At 38.2% G+C, this 21,838-nt stretch overlaps 1 protein-coding gene across 1 annotated transcript in view; it reads right to left on the bottom strand.

Moving 5' to 3' along the window:
• Positions 1-11,898: 11,898 nt before the first annotated feature.
• Positions 11,899-21,838, bottom strand: part of LOC145979749 (GILT-like protein 1) — a 35,703-nt gene continuing 25,763 nt past the window's right edge. The window contains exons 5-6 of the mRNA XM_083112734.1: positions 14,409-14,471; positions 11,899-12,361 (exon numbers count right to left, since the gene is read on the bottom strand). Of these exons, the coding sequence (XP_082968860.1) occupies positions 12,326-12,361; positions 14,409-14,471 (99 nt within the window). The 3' untranslated portion in view covers positions 11,899-12,325. The remainder of the gene's footprint in view (positions 12,362-14,408; positions 14,472-21,838) is intronic.

The following is a 21,838-nucleotide window of genomic DNA, read 5'->3' as shown; positions in this document are numbered from 1 at the left end:
TCCAGAGTGCTGAGGAAAAGAAAGAAAATTCTGAACAAACAAGCTCAAGAATTTGTATGCAGTGTGCACGAATATGTCTCCAGGAATAATTCAGGAAGAGGACCAATATCGGAGACAGCAAATATTTTGAAATTAGACAGGAAAACAGTGTGAAAGATCACAGAAAGAGGCCCAGTTACACCAAAGAAGCCTGGTAATAAAAAGAAAAAATTTCATAAAGTGGACGAGTTTGTTTGCGATTTTGTTAGGAGAGAGATTTACAATTTTTTCTCTAAAGGACGCGCACCAAGTGTCTGTGAATTATTAACACAACTGAAACTAATATCAGACTTCCCTTACAAAGAAACGATGCTTCGAGAGCTTCTGAAGAAACTTAGTTTTTCTTTTCGTCAGCTGAAGAAAAGAAATGCAATAATGGAGTCGACAAGAATTGTTGCTTGGCGGTATCGTTATCTTCACAAACTCAACAAGTTGAGATCAGAAGGCTGCCAGATTGTTTATTTAGATGAAAATTGGTTCGACACTCACGACGTCGTCAAAAAAGGATGGGACGATGGTACTTGCACCTGTATTTTGAAGTTGCCGTCAGCACGAGGAAAACGCATCATGGTGCTCCATGCTGGGAGCAGTGAGGGGTGGGTCCCAAATTGTTTGTATCTTTCGGCTAAGAACATTGGAGATTGTAAAGCTGATAGTCACGACGAAATGACCGGACAAGTGTTTGAAAATTGGTTTACTAATAATCTGCTGCCAAATTTGCCAAGTGATAAGAAGTGTATCATAATTTGCGATAATGCAAGTTACCACTCGAGACTGCTAGTGAAAATCCCAACTATGAAGACAAAACTGCAGGATATTATTTCCTTCATGGAGAGGCACGACATTCCAGTACCGAAACCTGTTCCTATAAAAGCCTTTTTATTAGAAATAATTAAATCGGCAAACATTACTAAAAAGTACGTAGTGGATGAGCTTGCAGCCTCACGTGGACATGAAGTGTTGCGACTCCCTCCCTACCATTGCATGTTTAATCCCATAGAACTGGTGTGGGCCAAGTTAAAATCATATGTGAGTGAAAACAATGTATCTCCTACTCTTAAGTGCCAGTGTATGCCAGCTGTTGCGTGATGGAACAGAGACAATTGATGCTCAGTTTTGGTTGTCCTGTATTCAACACACCATCAAAATTGAGAGAAAATATATTAACCACGACACGGATAGTAACCAGGAGAGATTCGTGATTCACGTGGGAGACAGCGATGACGATGACAATGAGTGAAGGTAAGTAAACTATATATATATATACTGCATAATATATTTTTCGAGTAGAAAAGTATTCATGATTGGGAAAAGAGAGACGCGGTAGTATATAAATACGGAGAAACTAGTACTCACTTTTATCCGCGAAGCTGTTTTTTCTGCTTTTTCGATTAATTTCAGTGGCCACTGCCACCATCCTCGTTGGAACTTGCTGCGCTGTTGCTTGGCGTGCGTCTTTTGTTCGTAGTTCTCTGGCTGCCGTTAGGTGCGCTGCTAGGTGCGCTGTGCATCTTGGTGCGTCGTCTGCTATTTCCGGGCGATAACTGCTGCAGTAGTGGAATCCAAGTATGGTGCACTTGCCCGCTATCGATGTTTAGTTCATGCGGGAAGTGCATTATGGCGTGCGTTTCCTTGATTTTGGTGTCTATGAGCGTGTGGGCAGTGTGTTTGACTCGAACCTTTTGAATTTTATGGCTATTGTATTTGATATGTCTAGCAAGACCAGTAGTGGGTTGGGCTTTTTTCGCATCTGCTAGGTATTGTTGGATTCTTTCATTGACAGATCTGATGGACCTGCCGATGTAATGAGCCTTGCATTCACACTCTGCATCATATACACCTGGGTTGTCAAGGGGGGAGAGGAAGTACCGTTTGTGCTTGTTCAGTTTATCAGTTATTTTGGAGTTGGGTTTGTGCGCTACTTTGATGCCAAATGGGAGAAGGGCTTTGGCTATGCGGTTGGAAGTGGTGGGATGGTAGGGGAAGGCAAGCCATTTATATTGGTCGCTGGGGGTTGGTTGTGGCTGGGTTGCTTGTGGATGGGTTGATTGTGGTAGGTTAGGGTGTCTGACCTGTATTTCTGCCTTACTGCACCAAGTGGAAAGTTGTGATTCAGTGTAGCCATGTTTCAGGGCTATTTCTGTGATGGTGGCTATCTCCTCTCGTAGATCCTCTTCTTTGCCACAGTAGGAGAAGGCTCTTCGATAAAAGTTTAGCCACACATTGGCTTTTTGCTTAGGGGGATGGCTAGAGAGAGCATGTATGTACTGGTTGCCTGCATCCGGTTTTCTGTAGACGGTGGTTGTGAATTTGTTAAGTGCACGGCTGATGGTGATGTCCAGGAAGTTGATTTTACCAAGTTTTTCATGTTCTACGGTGAAGTTGAGCCTGGGGTGGATGCTATTTAGTTTGTTCACTAGGAGGTTGAGTTCTTCTGCCTTTTTGTATACAACTATTGTGTCGTCCGCGTACCTTCCATATCGGATGTGTTGTAGTTCTGGAGTATGGAGTATCTCTTTTTCAGCCAGGTGCATGACGATGTTGGCTAAAGGAGCTGATAGCGGGTTGCCCATCGCAAGGCCCTCGGATTGGTTGTAGAACTTATCTTCAAACTGAAAGTAATTGTGTTTTAGACAAACTTCCAATAGTCTGGTTATCTCTTGTACCTCTAGGGCCGGGATTCTGTTGGTTGTCAGCCATCTTTCCACCGAACGCAGTGCTAGGTCTATGGGGATTGAACTGTACATATCTACTATATCAATGCTGGCTAATTTTGCACTGTCAGCTTGCACTATTGAAGTTACCAGATTTTTAGCATCGGCACTGTTGCGGAACACGTATGTAAGTTTGTGGTTGAAATGAGATATTTTGATTTTTAGCCAGTTTGTTAGGTGAACTGTGGGGTAATTGAAGCCAGCTATTATAAGTCGCATGGGGATTCCAGGTTTATGAGTTTTAGGAATGCCATAGGCAATGGCAGGTGAAGGGTGGGGATTGAGGAGGAATTTGTGGTCTTGTTCACTAATTATGGCACTAGTTTTCACTGCATTTTTCACAATTCTATTGTACCTGTCTGTGGGGTACGCCAAGCAACAGCGCAGCAAGTTCCAACGAGGATGGTGGCAGTGGCCACTGAAATTAATCGAAAAAGCAGAAAAAACAGCTTCGCGGATAAAAGTGAGTACTAGTTTCTCCGTATTTATTTAGAAAAGTATATTCAGTGTAAATATGAGGATTTATAATATGCCTCTTTCCTATCTTTATTAATATTGTCCTTTTTAATCTTTATCTGTATTTCTTCTCTCTTTATATTCTTTAATTTGTTTGTTTCTCTTTCTTTTTCCTTACCCTTTCTTTACCCTTTCCTTCAATTTGGCAACATCGCTTTCCTACTCCAGTTTCTTCAAGAGAAAATCGCCCGCTTGGGTGTTTCTTTTAACAAAGAGCACCGCTCCCTTTGTTAACCGCTGGGGATATAATGAACGCGCGGACTTTATCCTCAAGATAAAATACAGCAGAAAGAGTCTGTCTGTGTAATTTCAGTCTTTAGGAATGGTGGTCCTCATTTTCTCGACCGATTCTGGTGTTCTCACCCTCCTTGCTCCACCTGGATACTCGTTATTTTTAATTGACTCCCATCCTTCATGTGAAACACCTGTGCCATTTAAATACACGCATACGGGATAAACAATTGTCCCCATACACTTGGCTGCAACAGGTGAATTGTTTCCATAGCAGCATTACCCAGGCATGCACAAAACATGATGTTTGCTCTTTGTTCCATGTTGAAATCACGATGGACTTTCACATGTGCCCACACTCAACAATGCCACATGTGGCAATGTCACTCGAGGTCAATGAGCTCTGCACCAAATGTTCGTGACATACCCCTCACTTGTTCGCACCACAAAATGCTTGCACAGTGGCATCACCTACCGAGGGAAAAATTCCATCTTTATTTCAAATTCCCGCACTATGTATAGCTGTTAAGGGGTGACCCTTTCTGAAGATACACAAATGTCAACTTCCCTTTCACGTAGTACACCCTGGACTGAATTTTGCAGACTAATGAGGTTCTGGTATCTTGACACACAGCCTGTAAATCCTCTGTGGGGTGTGATTTGTGTGCTGTCCATGTGCCGTTTGGATTGCTTTTTCATCAATTTCATCCTTATCTTCAAAATTAGACAAAATTGGCAGAAAAGTGAAGTAAAATAAAGCAAATCAAAGTGAATCTTATGCCAATAATTCACACATGAAATCAAATTGAGGACTAAAAGTGGTAAACGTTGTAAGTGCCACAAGTGAAATTGTTCGGAAATCACATCGTTCAGCACATCAGCCCATAAGAACGTTCACACTAGTGCCTCTTTACACACCCTTTGAACTACTTAAGAGGGCTACCAGCCACATTTCACGCTTACCACATTATAAAGCATGGCTCATTTCACAGTTTGTGGAAAACTGTGTTTGAATTATTGTGGCACTTACAGCGTTTACCAATTTTAGTCTTCAATTCATCAATAGAAATGTCCAGCTTCTGGTGTATTTTGGAAATGAAAAATTTTCCCTTCCGGACGCCCATGCTTGTGTAGATTCAGCATTACAGGGAATCATACTTGTATTTTTCTGTCTGCCTCTCCAGAGTGATTTTGATCATGAGGATGAACTAAGATTAAATTAGGGACATTCTCAAAGGAACATCCAGCCCAGGATTTGAAGCCAGAACCTACAAGGCAAAGGATCTTAAGTAAATGGATAGATAGGGAGAAAAATGGAATACAAATTATTTAAAAAAGAGATCATAATTTTATTAACATTCAAATATAGTTTTAAAAATAAACTACCAAACAAGGAACAAAATGCACTTTATCACCGTACAACAAGCAAAATTGTATACACTATTGGCAACAGAAAAATGGAGGCATCTATATACTCTCATGTATTAAAATTTTCATTTGAGTAATAGAATACCTAAGTATACTAAATTATGTTCTACATGAAATACAATGGTCAGTTCTGTTATAAGTACATTGTTCTCCCAAACAACTCCTCTTCAGTGGCAAGACTACATGGTGCATGAAGGTTTTTACCTGCATGAGCAATAATAGTTCAATTCCAATACAATTTCTTGTAAAAAAAAAATGTCAGCCACGGTACATGGGTTCAAGTTCAAGTTGTGTGTGTGGTGAATTTACTACTTTCTACATCAGTTTCATATACAGTACAAAAAGGTTTAAAAAATGCACGTTTTTAGCATGCTGTGGCGATATCGAGCCAGTCCTGGTTAATCCCAAACCCATACTTGCATTTTCAGAATAAATGTATTCCCATACAGCATGCAGTGAAACTGATGCATAAAAACACTTTCAACCTAAACATTACTTGAACCAATATTGATATTGAAAGGCTAAATAATATAAGAATTACAAGGTAATACAGTAGAGCATAACCATATTTTTTTGTTCCATGAAACATTCATAATATCTATTCATGTTAAAATAAAAAAACACTAAATAAATAAACGTGTGGACAATGTAAGTATAAGTTTCACATGTGTGAACTATTTTTTATAATTGCCTTATACCACTCTGATGAGTTAAATATATTTTTTAAAAAAATAAAAACTAACAATTCAACTGGAAAAACGATCTAAAATTTCCATCAGTCCTCTCAAGAAACAAAAATTCCCCGTCTCTGCTTTAAACAAATATGCATACCTGAAGAAGCAGCACCCCCCCCCCCCCCCCTCCACACACACACACACATACCCATATTCCGGTTTTCCTGTGGTAACGACAATACTGTACCACCTGCCCTCCCAAAATGAATGATACAAGAACATCCACTCCTTCAGGTATGTTACATCATGAACTATACAAACTTCAGTAGTTCAAGGATTACAAAAGTGAAAATCCAGGGCTGAACCAATACCGATAGCACTGGAAATACTCTATAGTCATTTAATCACAAAATCCATTTCTTCCTGTAATAATGTAAAAAATAATGACAATTTTGGATTTTACATTACTTCCAGGATATTTAGACTGCAAAAGTGGTGCGTGATATTTTTGCAGACTCCTCCAGATTCTCGAACCCTGATAATATATCTACTGGTTATTGGTGATTAAATTCCGACAAATAACTGCCACATCAGTATGTGCTCATCCCTAGTATAAACTCAACCATGGAGTTGCAAGTTTCAATTTAACATTATGCACTGCTAATACATTGACAGATTGAAAATAAAATAGCAAACACACATTGAAAAAAGTAAATGATATATTCACTTCCTTTAAAAAAGTGTATGCAACCAAATGATTGATTGATTGAATTGCTGTTTTAAGTCCACTTATGCACAGTAAGGCTAATCGGGACTGGACCTACAGTTTAAAGTGGGATCCGAACCACTATGTGCCTCCACCGGGAATCGAACCCAGGACCCCTTGATTACAAGGCGGCGACGCTACCACTGCGCCATCAGGGAGGCCATGCAACAAAATGAATCGCGCGAGTTATACATTTGAAATAGGAACTGCTGCTCTTGAGAGATCTGCTTTAGAGAAAAGTATACATGTATTTTGATTTTACATTAAAAACAATAATAATAATATGGTATAATTGTGGAAGTACATTACAGGCTATTTACAGAAACACTGAATTAGAAAATTTTAAGCCAGTAAGAGTAACAATCAATGTTTTGAATACTCTTCCAGATTGATTGATTTAGAAAGATATATAAAGGGCTTATTGTGTTTTATTTGTATAGCTCTACCACATAATATTTCATTTTATGCAATATTTTAACTGCTTGAAAGTGTAAATACTGTGAAAATGAAAGGTTACATGCCAGAACAAGACAATAAAATAATCACTACCTCTTTACATATCTTCATTATTTACTATAATTATGCTGGCACATGCCTTAGTTAAAACTTATATCCAAAAAAAAAAATATATATATCCTTAACCCTTTCGAGGCGGAGCCTCCAGATGACAAAAGTAACTGAAGGACAGTTGACAAATATTTCAGCAAACACACATCTTCGTAATAAATGTTCAATAAACAGGAAACCGAATAAAAAAAGAAACACTGAATCTTTTTGGCTTTAATTTCCAAGCATCTGCCTCCATCGCCAGGTAGACTCTTGACGTCATTGTCGTGTCGCCAGGCAGATTGTTAAAAGACACAACAAAAGCCCACGTGTTTTTCAAAGCTTTATAAGTTAAAGGGCTCCGTCTTTTAAGTTCTAAACAAGCGTCATTTCTACGCAGTAAATTTGGTTCTGGAAGGAAGAAAGGGATTAGAGCTTTGTTTATCCTGTTTTTTCCAATTAGCAATAGGGAGGGAAGTGGGAAGGAGAGGAAAAGGGGAGGGGGAGGAAGTGTTTCTGTATAGCGTTATTCGAGAGTGCTTTTCGCGGCATCTGTGCCGCACAGGTGGCTATGGTCTTCGGGGGAAGGGAGAGGATTGGGTGAAATGTAATACGCACTTGCAGGCAAGGAGATCGGCTGCACAAATCATTCTCTTGTTGTCAGGCTATGAACGTGAGTGCTTTTGAAACCTTGTGGTGAGAAGAAAAAGTCTTTTGTGATGGCATCTCTTCGGCCAGGAGAAATTTGTGACTTGTTGGAGGAGGGGTTTGACACTGGGGATGAAACAGAAGTTGAAGATATACAGGGTGGTTCAGAAGATGATATGCAGGGTTGCGAAGATGGGGATAAGTGATGAAATGATAAAATTGATGAATGGGCATTCACAAACAACCATGCCGTAGTGGGATTCGAACCTGGGACTCCTTGAGTTGCAGCGCTATTTGCTAACCACTCAGCCACAGAGTCCCAATTGCCTTTATTATATAACTTGGGTGCAATCAGCGACTAGTGGAAATTTGTCCAGATCGATGGGCAAATTTCTCATGGAGTTTCCGGTCAGTTGTGATAAACATTCTCCTCAACCTTGAGTTTTCGCCTTTTTTTTAAAAAAATAAAAATTACTATGTGTATTATTGTTTTGATACTATGTATTCGCCATTACATAACTTGGGGCAATCAGTGACAAGTGGTGGTTTGCCCAGATCGATGAGTGCTACCAGATGGGAGCTAGCCAAACGTTGAAGGAAAAAAAAAAAAAAAAAAATTGAAATTCCTCTCTCTGTTGCTTTCAAAAATGGGTACACATCGACATGTTTACCTTACCGAATGAAAGCCTTGGAATTTCTGAATAAAACGAGCCCTCATTGGCATTTATCGTGTTATTACAACTTTTTTGAAACAACATTTTCCAACATGTTACAGTTTGCTTAAAATGAGCCTCGTCCTTGGGGAATTTCCATGCATGATGAATATTTCGTCACCCGCCTCGAAAGGGTGGTCCTTAGATCCACAGGTGTCCACAGTTTTGAAATTTTTATGTTTTTTCCTAACTTGAGAAGAACTGAGGAAAATTAACTTCCAAAAATTAAAAACTTATTTGTGTTTCATTGATTGCTAAAAGTAAATACAGTGGAACCCCGATTTTACATTTTCCAGCATTTTAAGTTTTTTCAGCTTTGTCCCCTGATGAAAGCAAAATTGAGGTTCCACTGTATGTGACAATATTTTCATCATTTTTGTATACATTGGAGAGAGAGTTCACAAGTGCCTACCAGGTAAAGCAAACCTGCAAGTCAGAAATATTGAATGTTCTGCATAATTATTGTTATCATTATTATAATAAAATATGAGTGCTATAATAAATTGTATTGTATAATTTAAATAAAAGACATTTGCTCAGCAACTTTAAATAAATATTTGATTCACTTTAGGACATCAAACATAGAGTTAAGTTCGGTACAACAAAAGGAGTGTGTCATTAATGAAAGTTCAAGAACTGCTACCTTGTATGGTAAATAGAAATTTGACAAAATATATGTTAGTTAAACATTTGCCCTTTTTTTCTGTATGAACAGTAACAACTGAACTTATTTTTACCCCTTTGATAAATAAAATCCCCTACATACAATTACAAATTACCTCACCATGGGTAGTGAAAAATAATGTCAGTAATTACCATAGTTGTTCCATGCTGTACAAAGTTTTAATCATCAAACAATTCACGAGATTTCAAAGAATTAATAATAATCACATACCCTTTCAATGTTTCTTCCATATAAACCTTTGTTTTATGAAATATTGGTCATGTTTGTTATTGTCCATTTTCTATGTATCTTTAAGACACCACATGTGGGTAGAAAATAGTTACTTTATGCACTTGAGCACTTTACACATTCAATACTGCAAAGTATGAATACCTCACATTTACATGTCTGTCGTGATTGTGATTCAATATTCAGAAGGTTCACTTCGCTTGATCAGGAATAAGAAAAGAGGGCAACAAAACTTTACACTGTACAGGGTGGTCATAGTTAAAATGTTTAATTTTTCACCACCAGGTGGAAATGTGGTGCTTGGAATTAAATTACACCTCTATCCAGAGTCCTTTGGAGCCCCTTCGAAAGCAACAGATTGCCGTGAAACTTTGTACAGAGGCTATGGAGAGCATAGGGAAGTGAATGGGAAAAGAAAAAAGAAAAAAAGTTCAAATTTTCACCACCAGATGGAAATGTGGCACTGAAGTAACAATAACCATAAGTCAGACATGCAGAACTTTATTTTGAGTTTATGGCAGTACAGCAGTGGTCAATGTGAATGACCCTTTGAAAGCTAAGACCATGTGATCAGTGGTCGCACAAAGCGTTACTTCAGATGTTGTTCACTGTGCACCAAATTTCAGCACATTTCCATCTGGTTGGTGAAAATTGGAACTATTTTATTTTCTGTCAGCATGCCCTTCCTCTATACAAAGTTTCACCGCAATCAGTTGCTTCAAACGAGTTCTAGAGGGGTCTGCGTACCTGAGCTTTAATTATGGCCACCTGGTACACTCCTGTTCACAAAAAGTGGCACAATTTATTTGGTTCGACAGTTGAAGTATGTGCCACTTTGTCTGAACAGGAGTGTACAACAAGATATTGTAAATTAAAAATCCAATATAAATTATTTAAAAATGACAGCCAAATAGAATATTCAGATTATCCACGGGGCACATTTTACATGTATATATGGATAATCCCAACTATCTGCCATTTTCAAACTGATATTGAATAATTAGAAATGGGAGTTGCGTTGCTTCTTATGTCTGGAATGTAATTTTTATTTTAATTCTTTGAAGAGAGAGATAGCAGAGTAGTAGTCATTACGATTAATTTCCCTCGGTATTTATTAAACTTAATTTGTATAAAGTTATTGGAATGGCTAAAATAGTACAGAACAGATGGAGAGGATACAAGGCGACCTTGTAAAATGGACTGTATGATAACTTTGAATAAGGAATTTTTTTTTAAATGTTTCAAGAATGATTAATTGATTGATTTGTTGTTTGAAGTCCACTTTATGCACAGTAAGGCTAATCGGGACTGGACCTACAGTTTAAAGTGGGATCCGAACCACTATGTACCTCCACCGGGAATCAACCCGGGACTCCTTGTTTCAAGAATGAAATTAAAGAATGAAATTATAAACAAAATTTGAAATAATGTTCTGATAACTCATATTTGGATTGTCCGGTTATTTATATAGCTCAATAATCTACATAGCTGAAAAGCAAATTTCCAGATCACAGTTGCATTCAAAATGGATATTGGATAACTTGAAATTTGGATATCCTTAACACTTTCCCTGGCGTGGGCATGTTTTCACGCCGAAGAGAATCCAACCTTTCTCTGGCATGGGCGTGAAAACACGCCCAGACACATGTGCTTCGTCTGAGCTAACCACGTGATTGCAAAATCTTTTGCAAGTGTTGAGGGAAGATTGGCTCTTGACCTTGGAAACATTTTGAGTCATTGTTTTGTGAAGTGCAAGTCTATTTTTATCCCCATTGTTGTTATTGTGTTACAGAGTTCTGCGGCAGACCAAAGGAAAGAAGAATGGCATCTCAAAAGGGAAATCAGGTGATCAAGTTGCAGGATTTTGAAAGAGTAGTGAATGAAATTTGTGCTGATGTGTGGAAATAATGACAAATCTAAACAAACAGGATGGAGAAGAAGAACTGACTAGGACCAGCGAAGAAACAGCAGCATCAACTTCAAATGCGCTGTTGCAGCAGAAAAGACCGCCAGTGAAAGATCCACCTCATCGCCTACAGGGTGGACTAAAAGTTCACAAACTAGTCCATGTTCCACAGAGTTAGAAGAAAAAGGGTGCAACTATGAAAAAAATGTAGTGTGCTCGAAACATGGCATTAGAAGAGAGACAAGTGTTGTGTGTTCAAGTTGTGGTGTAGCACTTTGTAAAATTTCATGTTTCCGTGATTGTTACACGAAGCAAAATTACTAACTACTAAAATGCTAAAACTTACTTTCATTGATCCTCTACTGATATTTACACTTTGGATAACAAAAGCTTTCATCTTTGTTACTATTGCCAAATAATAAATATGTTTTTAGGTTAATTTTGTTTAAATTTCCCGCCAGGATAGAGACAGCAAGTTTGTAATCTTGCCACCAGGGAAAGAGTTAATATTTAACCTAACCTTTAAAGTTCCATCCTTTTCATTATTCTTGAAAAAGGAAAGTACGTCATCAAACATTGAATAGTTAATTACAACAGACAATGGTGAGTTATTCATATTTTATATTAAAATGTTGGTGAGTGTAGTTATACTCTATTCAATAACATATTTATTATTTCTATATTTAAACATAAAGAAAAGAGAATACAAGAAACCACTGAAAAAGTTATAAGTACATGTCCTTTGTTACATTACTGAACAAGAATTATTTCACTATACTGCACACAAAATACAAACAGATTAAATAGCTGAACAAATGACTGATATGGAAGTCCGGTTTTATATTGCAAGTAGCTTATAATTCAGAATATACATATTTTTTTAAAAAATCATAAATGCAGACAAAAGGAAGACAGTTCTTTTATGTACACAGAAAATATTCCCATAATCTTACACTAAATTCTACAACTGAACAACACAAAGAACAACAAATGATTTTAATTTAACTTGGCTGACCTTTTCTTTGCACGTGACAGTACATTATATAAACATTCAAACACATACCATACATCACCCAGGAAAAAAAATGCACCATTCGGAATAAACAATAACAACTTTTATCACTCTCCCTACAATTAACAAGCGCACAATACAACACATGATTCCATGAACGTTTGTTTATAATCAAGGACGAGACACTTTGTTTTCCCTTCATTGTAAACTTCAAATTTATCACCACTCCCAGCCACACTCTGCAGGCTTCGACTTCTGAAATGGTAAGAAAAGTTACAAGTAAGTCAATGTAGTGACTGGGAAAAAGTTCTTATAATTAATTTGTCGTGTGTTAACCAGCAGAGGTGGCCATGGGGATTTTATGGCATTTTATGCATTTTATTTTATTTTTGGATATTGAAGTTTCTATTTTTTAATAACTGTACATTATTTTAATTAATTTAAATTGTTTTTCTTCTTTCTTTGGGAAATCCATGGTTTTTGTTTATTTTATTGTTCAAGGTTGTCCTAGCATTTTGACGTCACTCGAGGAATGCCCACGTTGTTAGGTTTGGTTCTCTTAGCATAAATACACTGTAAATGTATTATTTATAATAAGATAACTAAATCCAACCAGCTTAACATAACAAAAATTAGGTATTTAACCTTATATCTGGACGTAAATTAGGTTCGTTATGTTTCGTTTACAATGGAGGTTTTCAAACTTAATACTACGTTTTTTTCCACTTCCCAATGTTTCCTCACCATAAATTTTACATTTCTGGAATCCTTAATTCATAACCTTTCCAAGGATGTCTCATACATATTTCTATTAGGAAAGGTCAATTCAACATCCTTGTCTTTTAGATGGCTATTATATACCTGCATTTTGGTCATCTATAAACATCTGATGTCCACCAGTAAATAATTACAAATTGTCATTGATCACCAATAGTAATTTATTCTGGAATTTTAGGGTTGTTTCAATTATGAAACAATGGCAGAATTCCGCACTAAAGTACAGACTATTTACATAAATATTGAATTGTGGCATAATTTAAAAATGCAGGTTTTGATTATGTTTAACATACGTATTTCCTTTGAAGAACTCTATTTGAAGTCAGATCAACTTATCTCCAGATCTCCTTACCAGTAGAGCCATGTATCTCCAATTTACTGATTTTTCTTTTAGTCTTGATATATTCGTAAGAATACATTATTTCCTGTCTCCTGTCAATAGGCCAAGGCCAATGGCACATCCCCCCCAAAGTTATGTGATGCGTTCCCACAAAATAAAGAAAGTTGAATCTAGTGGAAATTTGCAACATATCCACGTTAAAAACCAAAATTCGACCTGGCAATACTGTGTGTTTACATCATGGATTTTGATACAGGAAAGTAGCTATGGTAAGTAACGTAAGAAAGTTTATATTATGTCACAGAACAGGAACTTCTAAGTGAAAAATGCACAGTGCCAATCCGAAGCAAGAGTGATTTTTTTTTTTTCACTGGAACGGTACAACACAAGGGTCACTTATGCAGTATAGCCATCTAAAATATTCCTACTTGTCATCAAACAATTGGAACCAGGAGTAGACAAAATCAAAAATAAGCCACAGGCCAGCCCCTCATTCCTTTTAAATTTTTCTTTCTTTCAAATACAGGTTATAAAAGCCACGAATCCAACCAAGATAAGCTATGAAATTTGATCTTAAAATTCAATTTATTAATTAATGCAAGATTGGAATAAAAAGTAATCAATTCTTGTGCCACAGTGGCTTTCATAAAGAAGGCTCAACTGTGCATGAATAACTATGCATAACTTTACTATATCACTGCATATTATAAAATTTGTCTAGCAACATTGTAAAAAATTATAATGGCATGTTCATTCACCTACTGGTTCCTAGGTAACTCGGAGTTGCTTTTTATAAAGATGCAATCCATGTCCTTCTAAGTTGTAAATATTTTAAAAGTTGTTTCTTTTACTAATCAGAATCAGGGTCACATGTATTAATTAAGGAGAGTGCTTTATGATGCATTCATTCATTTAATTTACACACGACTCTTGATGCAATTTGCTTGAACCTTCATATTAGAAAATCATTTTTACGACATTTTTAGTTTCATCAAATTAATTCCGAAAAGATAGAATAATATATTTAATTGCTGGCTATTGTAGAAATATCAGATCTGTAAAATTATTTTAAATTTTACAAATAACTTACAAAGCACTGGTTACCCTGTCCAATTCCTACTAAAACATTCAATGAGAAATAAAATACAGGTTGTAGAATTTTCTATGGCTAGTTGTGCTACTTACCTCATACTTTTTACAAATAGCACCAAACAGATCTTTTAGTATAAAAGGTTGATCATCTTGACTCTGTAAGAGAAATAAAAAATTCACCACAATATTAATTATTCACACTAGTTAATCAATGTACAGGGTGGCTACAAACAAGCAAAAATGAAATTCCCTGACTTTTCCAGGTTTTCCAGGACAAAATTTACATTTTTTCCCTGACAATTACAAACTACACTAAATCAATGTTTTTGTAAATTGAAATAATAAACTCATACAGATCCAGGCATGGATTTGTTAAGCACCAATATTATCTTCTATGAAATTGACATAATTCCTCTATTCTCTATGATTTGAATTCAAACTGCAAAATAGTGAATTTGGAAAATTATTACAATTCACAAGCTAGGGAAGGATTGATTACGGAATTTTGTCATATGCAGTAAGTTTAAAATAAAATACTTGATTATTTTTAAAGTTACGACTAAATGAGATAAGAGTGAAGAGTGAATGATTAAGAAATACAATTTGTAATTTATTAGTCTCCTTATCCATTCTCTGTATTATATGTTGATATTTCCACTGAGGTTTGGAACCCTCTGCTTGCAAGAACCATGAGTGCGGACTCATTTTTCAATGCATAAAGATACTTCTCTCTTCTCTGTAAAGCAAACAACTTAACTCTAGCATATAAGTGAAACAATTGAATCGAACAAAATAAAGTGTCATATTTCCTTACTTTATCAATGGGATTTCTGCTTCAGTACAGTATATCCAAGTGAAGTACTGTGGAATTGACAACATGCAGTTATACCTTTAATGCTGACAAAAAGGGTATGTAGGTATTAGAAATTTAACGCAAGGAATTTATAGAATTGCATTGTATAGGTACCTGATTTAGCTAACCAAACATTAAAACAGGAACACTCTAATAATAAAAGCTTCTGAAAGCTCATATATGAGGGGCATCCTGAAAAAAGCCCCAATGGTGCCTATACGCAGCACTAGTTTTTGGAGAGCGACACACACACATGCAGGCAGGAAGAAGTGGCATGTAGCTGTAATCTGGTACAGTTGCAATGCAGATGTTTTAGGACAGTTCTAGGTTAAAGATTGCAGCTATCATACAGTCTCCCACAGACTGCGATGTAGCCTACATTTCATGCTCAGAATTTGGCACAGAGCCACCAGCAATTGTGTGAGGTGTGCAGACCAGATGTCGTGAATGATAGTACGGTCAGACGATGGTGCAGACCATTCACGGAAGGCCAATCGAATGTGTACAACCCCATACAGCTGAGTACACACTGGCCCTGGCCTTTAATGTACAGACTTTCATCTCCTGGTTTAACTGAATAGGTTTCTGGCAGGGCAAGGATTTGACAGCTACACTGCGGTAGAGATAGTTCCAGTCTTTGTTTGTCAGACACATACGTATACCATGGGCATACAAAATTTAGTGCCATGCTACGACAAATGCCAGAACAACGGTGGTGATTACGCCGAAAATTAAGTTAGGACTCACTGTTACTAATGTAATAAATTACTACTGATATTATTGTTCTATTTATGCCTAATCGGTAGGGACCTTAATATTTTGTTATTTCTTTAAATTGGTGTATTTTCTTATTTTTTATTTTTTACTATACTCCCCCTTCTCCCCCCTCCGCAACATATCCATGCTACATTTCCGAATAGAGTTTCACATTTTGGCTCATTATTCAATTTGTATGGTGCCCAGGAAATATGTTTCAATCTCTTTGGAAACGTCCATTCTCTGAAGAGAATACTAAGATTTGCGCCTTCTCCCTAAAATAGCAGCAGAAGAGGGGGCAAACTTCAGATATTTATGTTTTTTCCATTGAAATTCGGTGGTCGTGCCCTCAACCTCCCCCCCTTCCTCCGTTCGGCGATCTGAATTGTACACGGTTGCATGCTCTGATGTTTTATCTGTAAAACAAAATTTATCTGAAGTAGATTGCTCCCATAGTGCCCGAGTTATAACAATTTTCCTCCAAAAATGCAAATTACCTAGTTTTCGTAAAAAAAAAATAATCACATTTTGGCTTATATTCAACTTGTATAGCACCCAAAAACATGAAACATGTTTCATTCTCTTGAGAAATGTCCATTCTTTAAAAAGAATACTAAACTTCACGCCTTCATCCCAAATAGCAGGAGAAGAGGGGGCAAACTCCAGATTTTTATAGTTTTTCATTAAAATTTGGGGGTCGCCCCCCCCCAAACCCCCTTCCTCAGTTCGGCGTTCTGAATTGTACAGGTTGCATGCTCTGATGTTTTAGCTGCAAAACAAAACTTATCCGAAGTAGATTGCTCCCATAGTGCCCGAGTTATAACAATTTTCTGAGCAATATGCAAATTACCTATTTTTAGTAAAAAACAGTGTTTCACATTTTGGCTTATGGCACCCAAGAACATGAAACATGTTTCATTCTCTTTGGAAACGTCCATTCTTTAAAGAGAATACTAAGGTTTGCGCCTTATCCCCAAAACAGCGGGAGAAGAGGGGGCAAACTTCAGATTTTTATGTTTTTATCATTGAAATTCGGGGTCGAGCTCCCCCAAACCCCCTTCCTCGGTTAGGTGTTCTGAATTGTACACAGTTGTATGCTGTGATGTTCTATCTGAAAAACAAAACTTATCTAAAGTAGATTGCTCCCATAGTGCCCGAGTTACAACAATTTACCTCCGAAAATGCAAAGTACATATTTTTCGTTAAAAAAAATCACATTTTGGCTTATTATTCAACTTCTATGGCACCCAAGAACATGAAACATGTTTCATTCTCTTGAGAAATGTCCAATCTTTGAAACTAATATTAAAGTTTGCGCCTTCTCCCCAAAATAGTGGGAGAAGAGGAGGCAAACTTCAGATTTTTGTTTTTTCTATTGAAATTCGGGGGTCGAGCCCCCAAACGTCCTTCCTCGGTCCGGCGTTTCTGAATTGTACTCGGTTGCATGCGCTTACGTTTTAGCTGAAAAATAAAACTTATCCGAAGTAGATTGCTCCCATAGTGCCAGAGTTATAACAATTTTCTGTTCCCATGCAGAGTTCCATAACGATATCTCTAAATAAAAAAAATTAAAAAGTCAATGAAGACGAAATTCCCTGACTTTTTTTGACACCTCAAATTCCCTGACTTTTCCCGGTTTTCCAGGTCTGTCGCCACCCTGATGTAGCATGCAAATGTACGACAATCATTGTTTCTGATAGATCATTTTGATTTAGATCTGATGTTAAAGCACACATGAAATTCAAACAGGAGTTCAGTCGCCTTGTTCCATACATTAAATAATAAAGTTATTATTCATATTCTTCCCAAAACATTTGCAACTTCATATCAGTATTATATAAAATTGGAAAAAACTTTCAGATTGGTGTAGCAATATTTTTTTTTCTTAAATATTCCCAAATGAAGTTTAATCAGAAATTTGGATTTGAGAGTAGACAACCAAATTAAAATGTAACCTTTATGTGACATTTTGGGGATGGATACCCTGGATCCTAAATGTTCACAACAGCAAATATCAAGGCATTGCAACTAACTCAATACTGGGCTAATTCAATAAAATCTTTATCAACATCTTGCAAATACAGCCAAGATGTATCAAGCAAGAAAAATATATCTAACCTACTTAAAGTTAGAACTTGAACTTGAAAATCAAGCAAAAATCTGAGAAATCAGGGAATTTTGAAAATAGATACCAAAACTTGGAAAAGTCAGAGAATTTGAATTTTCCAGGATTTTGAAATGACAAATAAAATCCACTTTTTCTTGTACAAACTTCTTATTGGAGATATTTTGTTTATTTATTTTGAATAATGTTGAATAAACTTGATTCTCTTCAAGAGCTGAAAGTGAAAAATCAGCAAAGTCAGGGCTGGTTCGATAGCTCAGTTCGTAGAGCAATGGCAAGATTTGCCAGACTTGGATTCAAATCCTGCTCAACTTGCACTTTCTGCTGAAGTTACTACGAACTGTACATTAGCAAACAAACTCTGATAAACTTACATTTCATTTTTCCACGTAAATTTCTTTCGTAATCTATTTCGCCACCCGTCTGGTGGCTTTGTCAGGTGTTTATTGTCTTGCTGCGGGCAGCGTGGTTCCTTCTTCCGCTTGTGCTTGTAGTCCTTTCACTTTCTGTCATTCCCGTGGACTTAGTGCTTCCTTCTATTACCGTGCAACAGGGTTTTGGCACTGTACGCAGTGGTTCCCGCTCTCATCGTCTGCTTTTGTGGAGTGGTGCTTGTCCATATGTGCAGGTGGGCTTTTTTGCAAACGCAAGGTCCGTGCTTGGTTTCTTGTCATGGGGGAGGAGCAGGTTGCGTGGGTGCGCATATTCCGGATAGCGAGAAGCCAGGTTTTATTGAGAGCCTCGGGGTTAGTGTTGAGGTCGACAGGCGTGGTCACTATTGCGTACGTTTCCTTTGAAAACATTTCCAATGTAGATTTTGCTTGCATGACTACGACAGCAGGAACCGCCGCTTACAGCGCCAAAACACTGTTGCGCAGTAAAAGAAGGAAGCACTACACCCCCACGGGAACGGCAGAAAGTGAAAGAACTACATCAACTAGCGCCACCACGAGCACAAGCGAAAGAAGAAGGAACCACGCCACCTGTAGCAAGACAGTACACGCCTGACGAAGCCACCAGATAGGTGGCGAAATCGATTGCGAAAGAAATTTACGCAGAAAATTGAAAAGTAATTTTATCAGAGTTAATTACCTATCTCCGCGTACCCGCCAAACCGATATCTTTAGATACAATGTGAATCATCCCCCTAACCTGGAGGAATGGCGGAAATACAAAAGTACAAAGCTCAAACTGTGCAGGCATTAGCTCAATATTTTGTTCCTTCAGAAGTGCTGCAATCAAAGAGTGCTCCCCGACTTTCTTGCGTGGAAACCTATATCTAGCTCGTCTCTGACAAAAGTGCAAAAACGGGCCAGTTTAGTGTGTTACAATCCCTAATAAACCAGATGTATAGTGAAATCAGTGCCCTTAGTGAAGTGTGTTACAAGTTGTTTCTCAGTTTATACAAGTTTAGCAACCACATGGGCTGCTTCGACTTTGATGAAATTTTGAAGAGCAAGCTAAGAAAATTCACAGACGACAAGCTCTACACCCTCCAAAGAAAATTATATAAGCTTGGTGTAACCTGGAATCCATGCCCCGCAACCACCCCCATCCATTTCACGAGCCAGACAACCACCCAAAGATCATAAACCTATCCAATTGTGAATTCCCCAGTGAGTTCGAGTGTATCCTAAAATTTGGCTTCAAGTTTGCACTACAAGAAAAAAAAAACAGTGCCGGACATCACAGCCTCTGTGGAAAAAGCCACCTTCCTTGCTAAAATGCCAGAAGAGAGGCAAAACATAAGAAAATTCTGAGAAGCCATCCTTGAAGAGCACCTACATGCAGCCCCTGCTTCCCGTGGTATGCTCAAGCTACACTCCAAAATTAGCAACAAACTTCGGAAATTCAAAAAATGGCTCTCCTCCAACAACCTCTGGTGCATGCGTGGGAACAAAGGAAACCAATACGTAATAATCTCTAAGAAAGCTTATTCAGCGAAAATGAAAGAAAAACTCAAAACTCGGAAGGTTACAGGCTGCTTCACTCCTCCCCCCTGAACAAAATATGCCAAGAAATCAAAACAGCTCTTGACTCATCCCCCCTATTCACAGAGGAGAGGAAAAACCTAAAAGTTCACGACCCAGATATCCCTGCCGTCTACGGCATTCCAAAAACCCAGAAACCTGGAACCCCCTCCGTATAATAGTCGCCGGCTTCAAACATCCAGGGAACCGCCTTGCTAAGTGGTTACAACAAAAGACCAGTCAACACAACCACCATCTGAAACACTGTGTCCGAAACAGCCAGGAAATAAAAGAAATGGTCACTGGATACGTGGGGGCTGACAAAATATAAATGGCCAGCATAGACGTCCAGGAAATGTACCCATCCATACCAAGAAGCATTGCAACAAGTGAGACCAGGAAGTGGCTATTAACTAACACAAAAAGCTCGCATGAGACTGAACTAATCATATCCCTCTTGAAAGCTTGCCTGGAAACCTCTGCCCTACAGTTAGAAGACCAATACTTCTATCAAGAGGAAGGCCTGGCCATGGGAAACCCCCTTTCCGCTATCCTCTTCAACGTAGTTATGAATGCAATAGAAACCCCTCCTTTCTGGAATTGGGTACATACAGACGGTATGCTGACGACTCCATTCTTCTTTACAAAAACCACAAGCAATTACAATTATTTAACTTTGCTCACCCAAACATCCACTTCATACCAGAGGAAGAAAAGGACAGCATACTAAACTACCTGGATCTCACCATAAGCAGAAAGAGTGACAAATTCAAGACCAATGTGTACAGAAAACCCAACTCAGGAACGCAATACATCCACAAAGTTTCCGGTCGATCTGCACAGCAGAAAAACAACACTTGGATCAACTTTTTCCAGAGGGCCATCAATCTTACCTCGGAACCCGAAGACCTGCAAACTGAATTCTATCATATCATCTTCCTTGGCATCAGCAATGGGTACAGCCAACAGGAACTCCTTCACCTCCTGGACACTACCAAAAGAAGAAAAATGAACCAGCCAAGCCCCCAGGAAAAAAAGAAAAATGGATTGACCTCCCCAGACATCCTGGCTTAACCAAGAAAATTCAAAAAGTTCTAACCAGGCACAATATCAAGATAGCAGACCAACCCCCTCCTTCCATAGCCTCCCACCTAACCCATTTCAAGCGATATTACACCGACCCTAATGCAAGAAGTGGCATCTGCATGATCACCTGCACATGTGGAGGCAAGTACGTAGGTAGGTATGACAAAGCACCGACTCGATGATAGGCTCAAGGAGCATGATGCTGACCACCGACATGGGAGGAGAAGAACAGGCCTTTCCTACCACCTCATAGACGAAAACCATAACATAGACTCAGGCAAAATAGTCATGCAAGCAAAATCCACATTGGAAAGGTTTTCAAAGGAAACTTATGCAAGTGACCATGCCTGCCGACCTCAGCACTAACACCGGGGCCCTCAATAAAACCTGGCTTCCCGCTATCAGGAATATGCGCACCCACCCAACCTGCTCCTCCCCTACAACAAGAAACCAAGCACAGGCCTCAAGTGTTTGCAAAAAAAGTCCACCTGTGCATGGGAACAAGCGCCGCTCCACGAAAGCAGATGGGAGCGGAACCGCGGCTTACAGCGTCAAAACCTTGTTGCACGGTAAAAGAAGGAAGCACTATGCCCGCCACAAGCACAAGCGGAAGAAGAAGGAACCACGCCAGCTGCAGCAAGACAGTACACGCCACCAGACGGGTGGCGAAATTGACCACGAAAGAAATTTATGTGGAAAAATGAAAAGTAAGTTTATCAGAGTTAATCTGCGT

This window comes from Lepisma saccharinum, chromosome 26 (genome assembly GCF_977018435.1).
Source record: "Lepisma saccharinum chromosome 26, izLepSacc3.1, whole genome shotgun sequence".
NCBI lineage: Eukaryota > Metazoa > Arthropoda > Insecta > Zygentoma > Lepismatidae > Lepisma > Lepisma saccharinum.
Note: the sequence above shows the minus strand (reverse complement) of the source record. Positions and strands in the feature narration are given on the sequence as shown.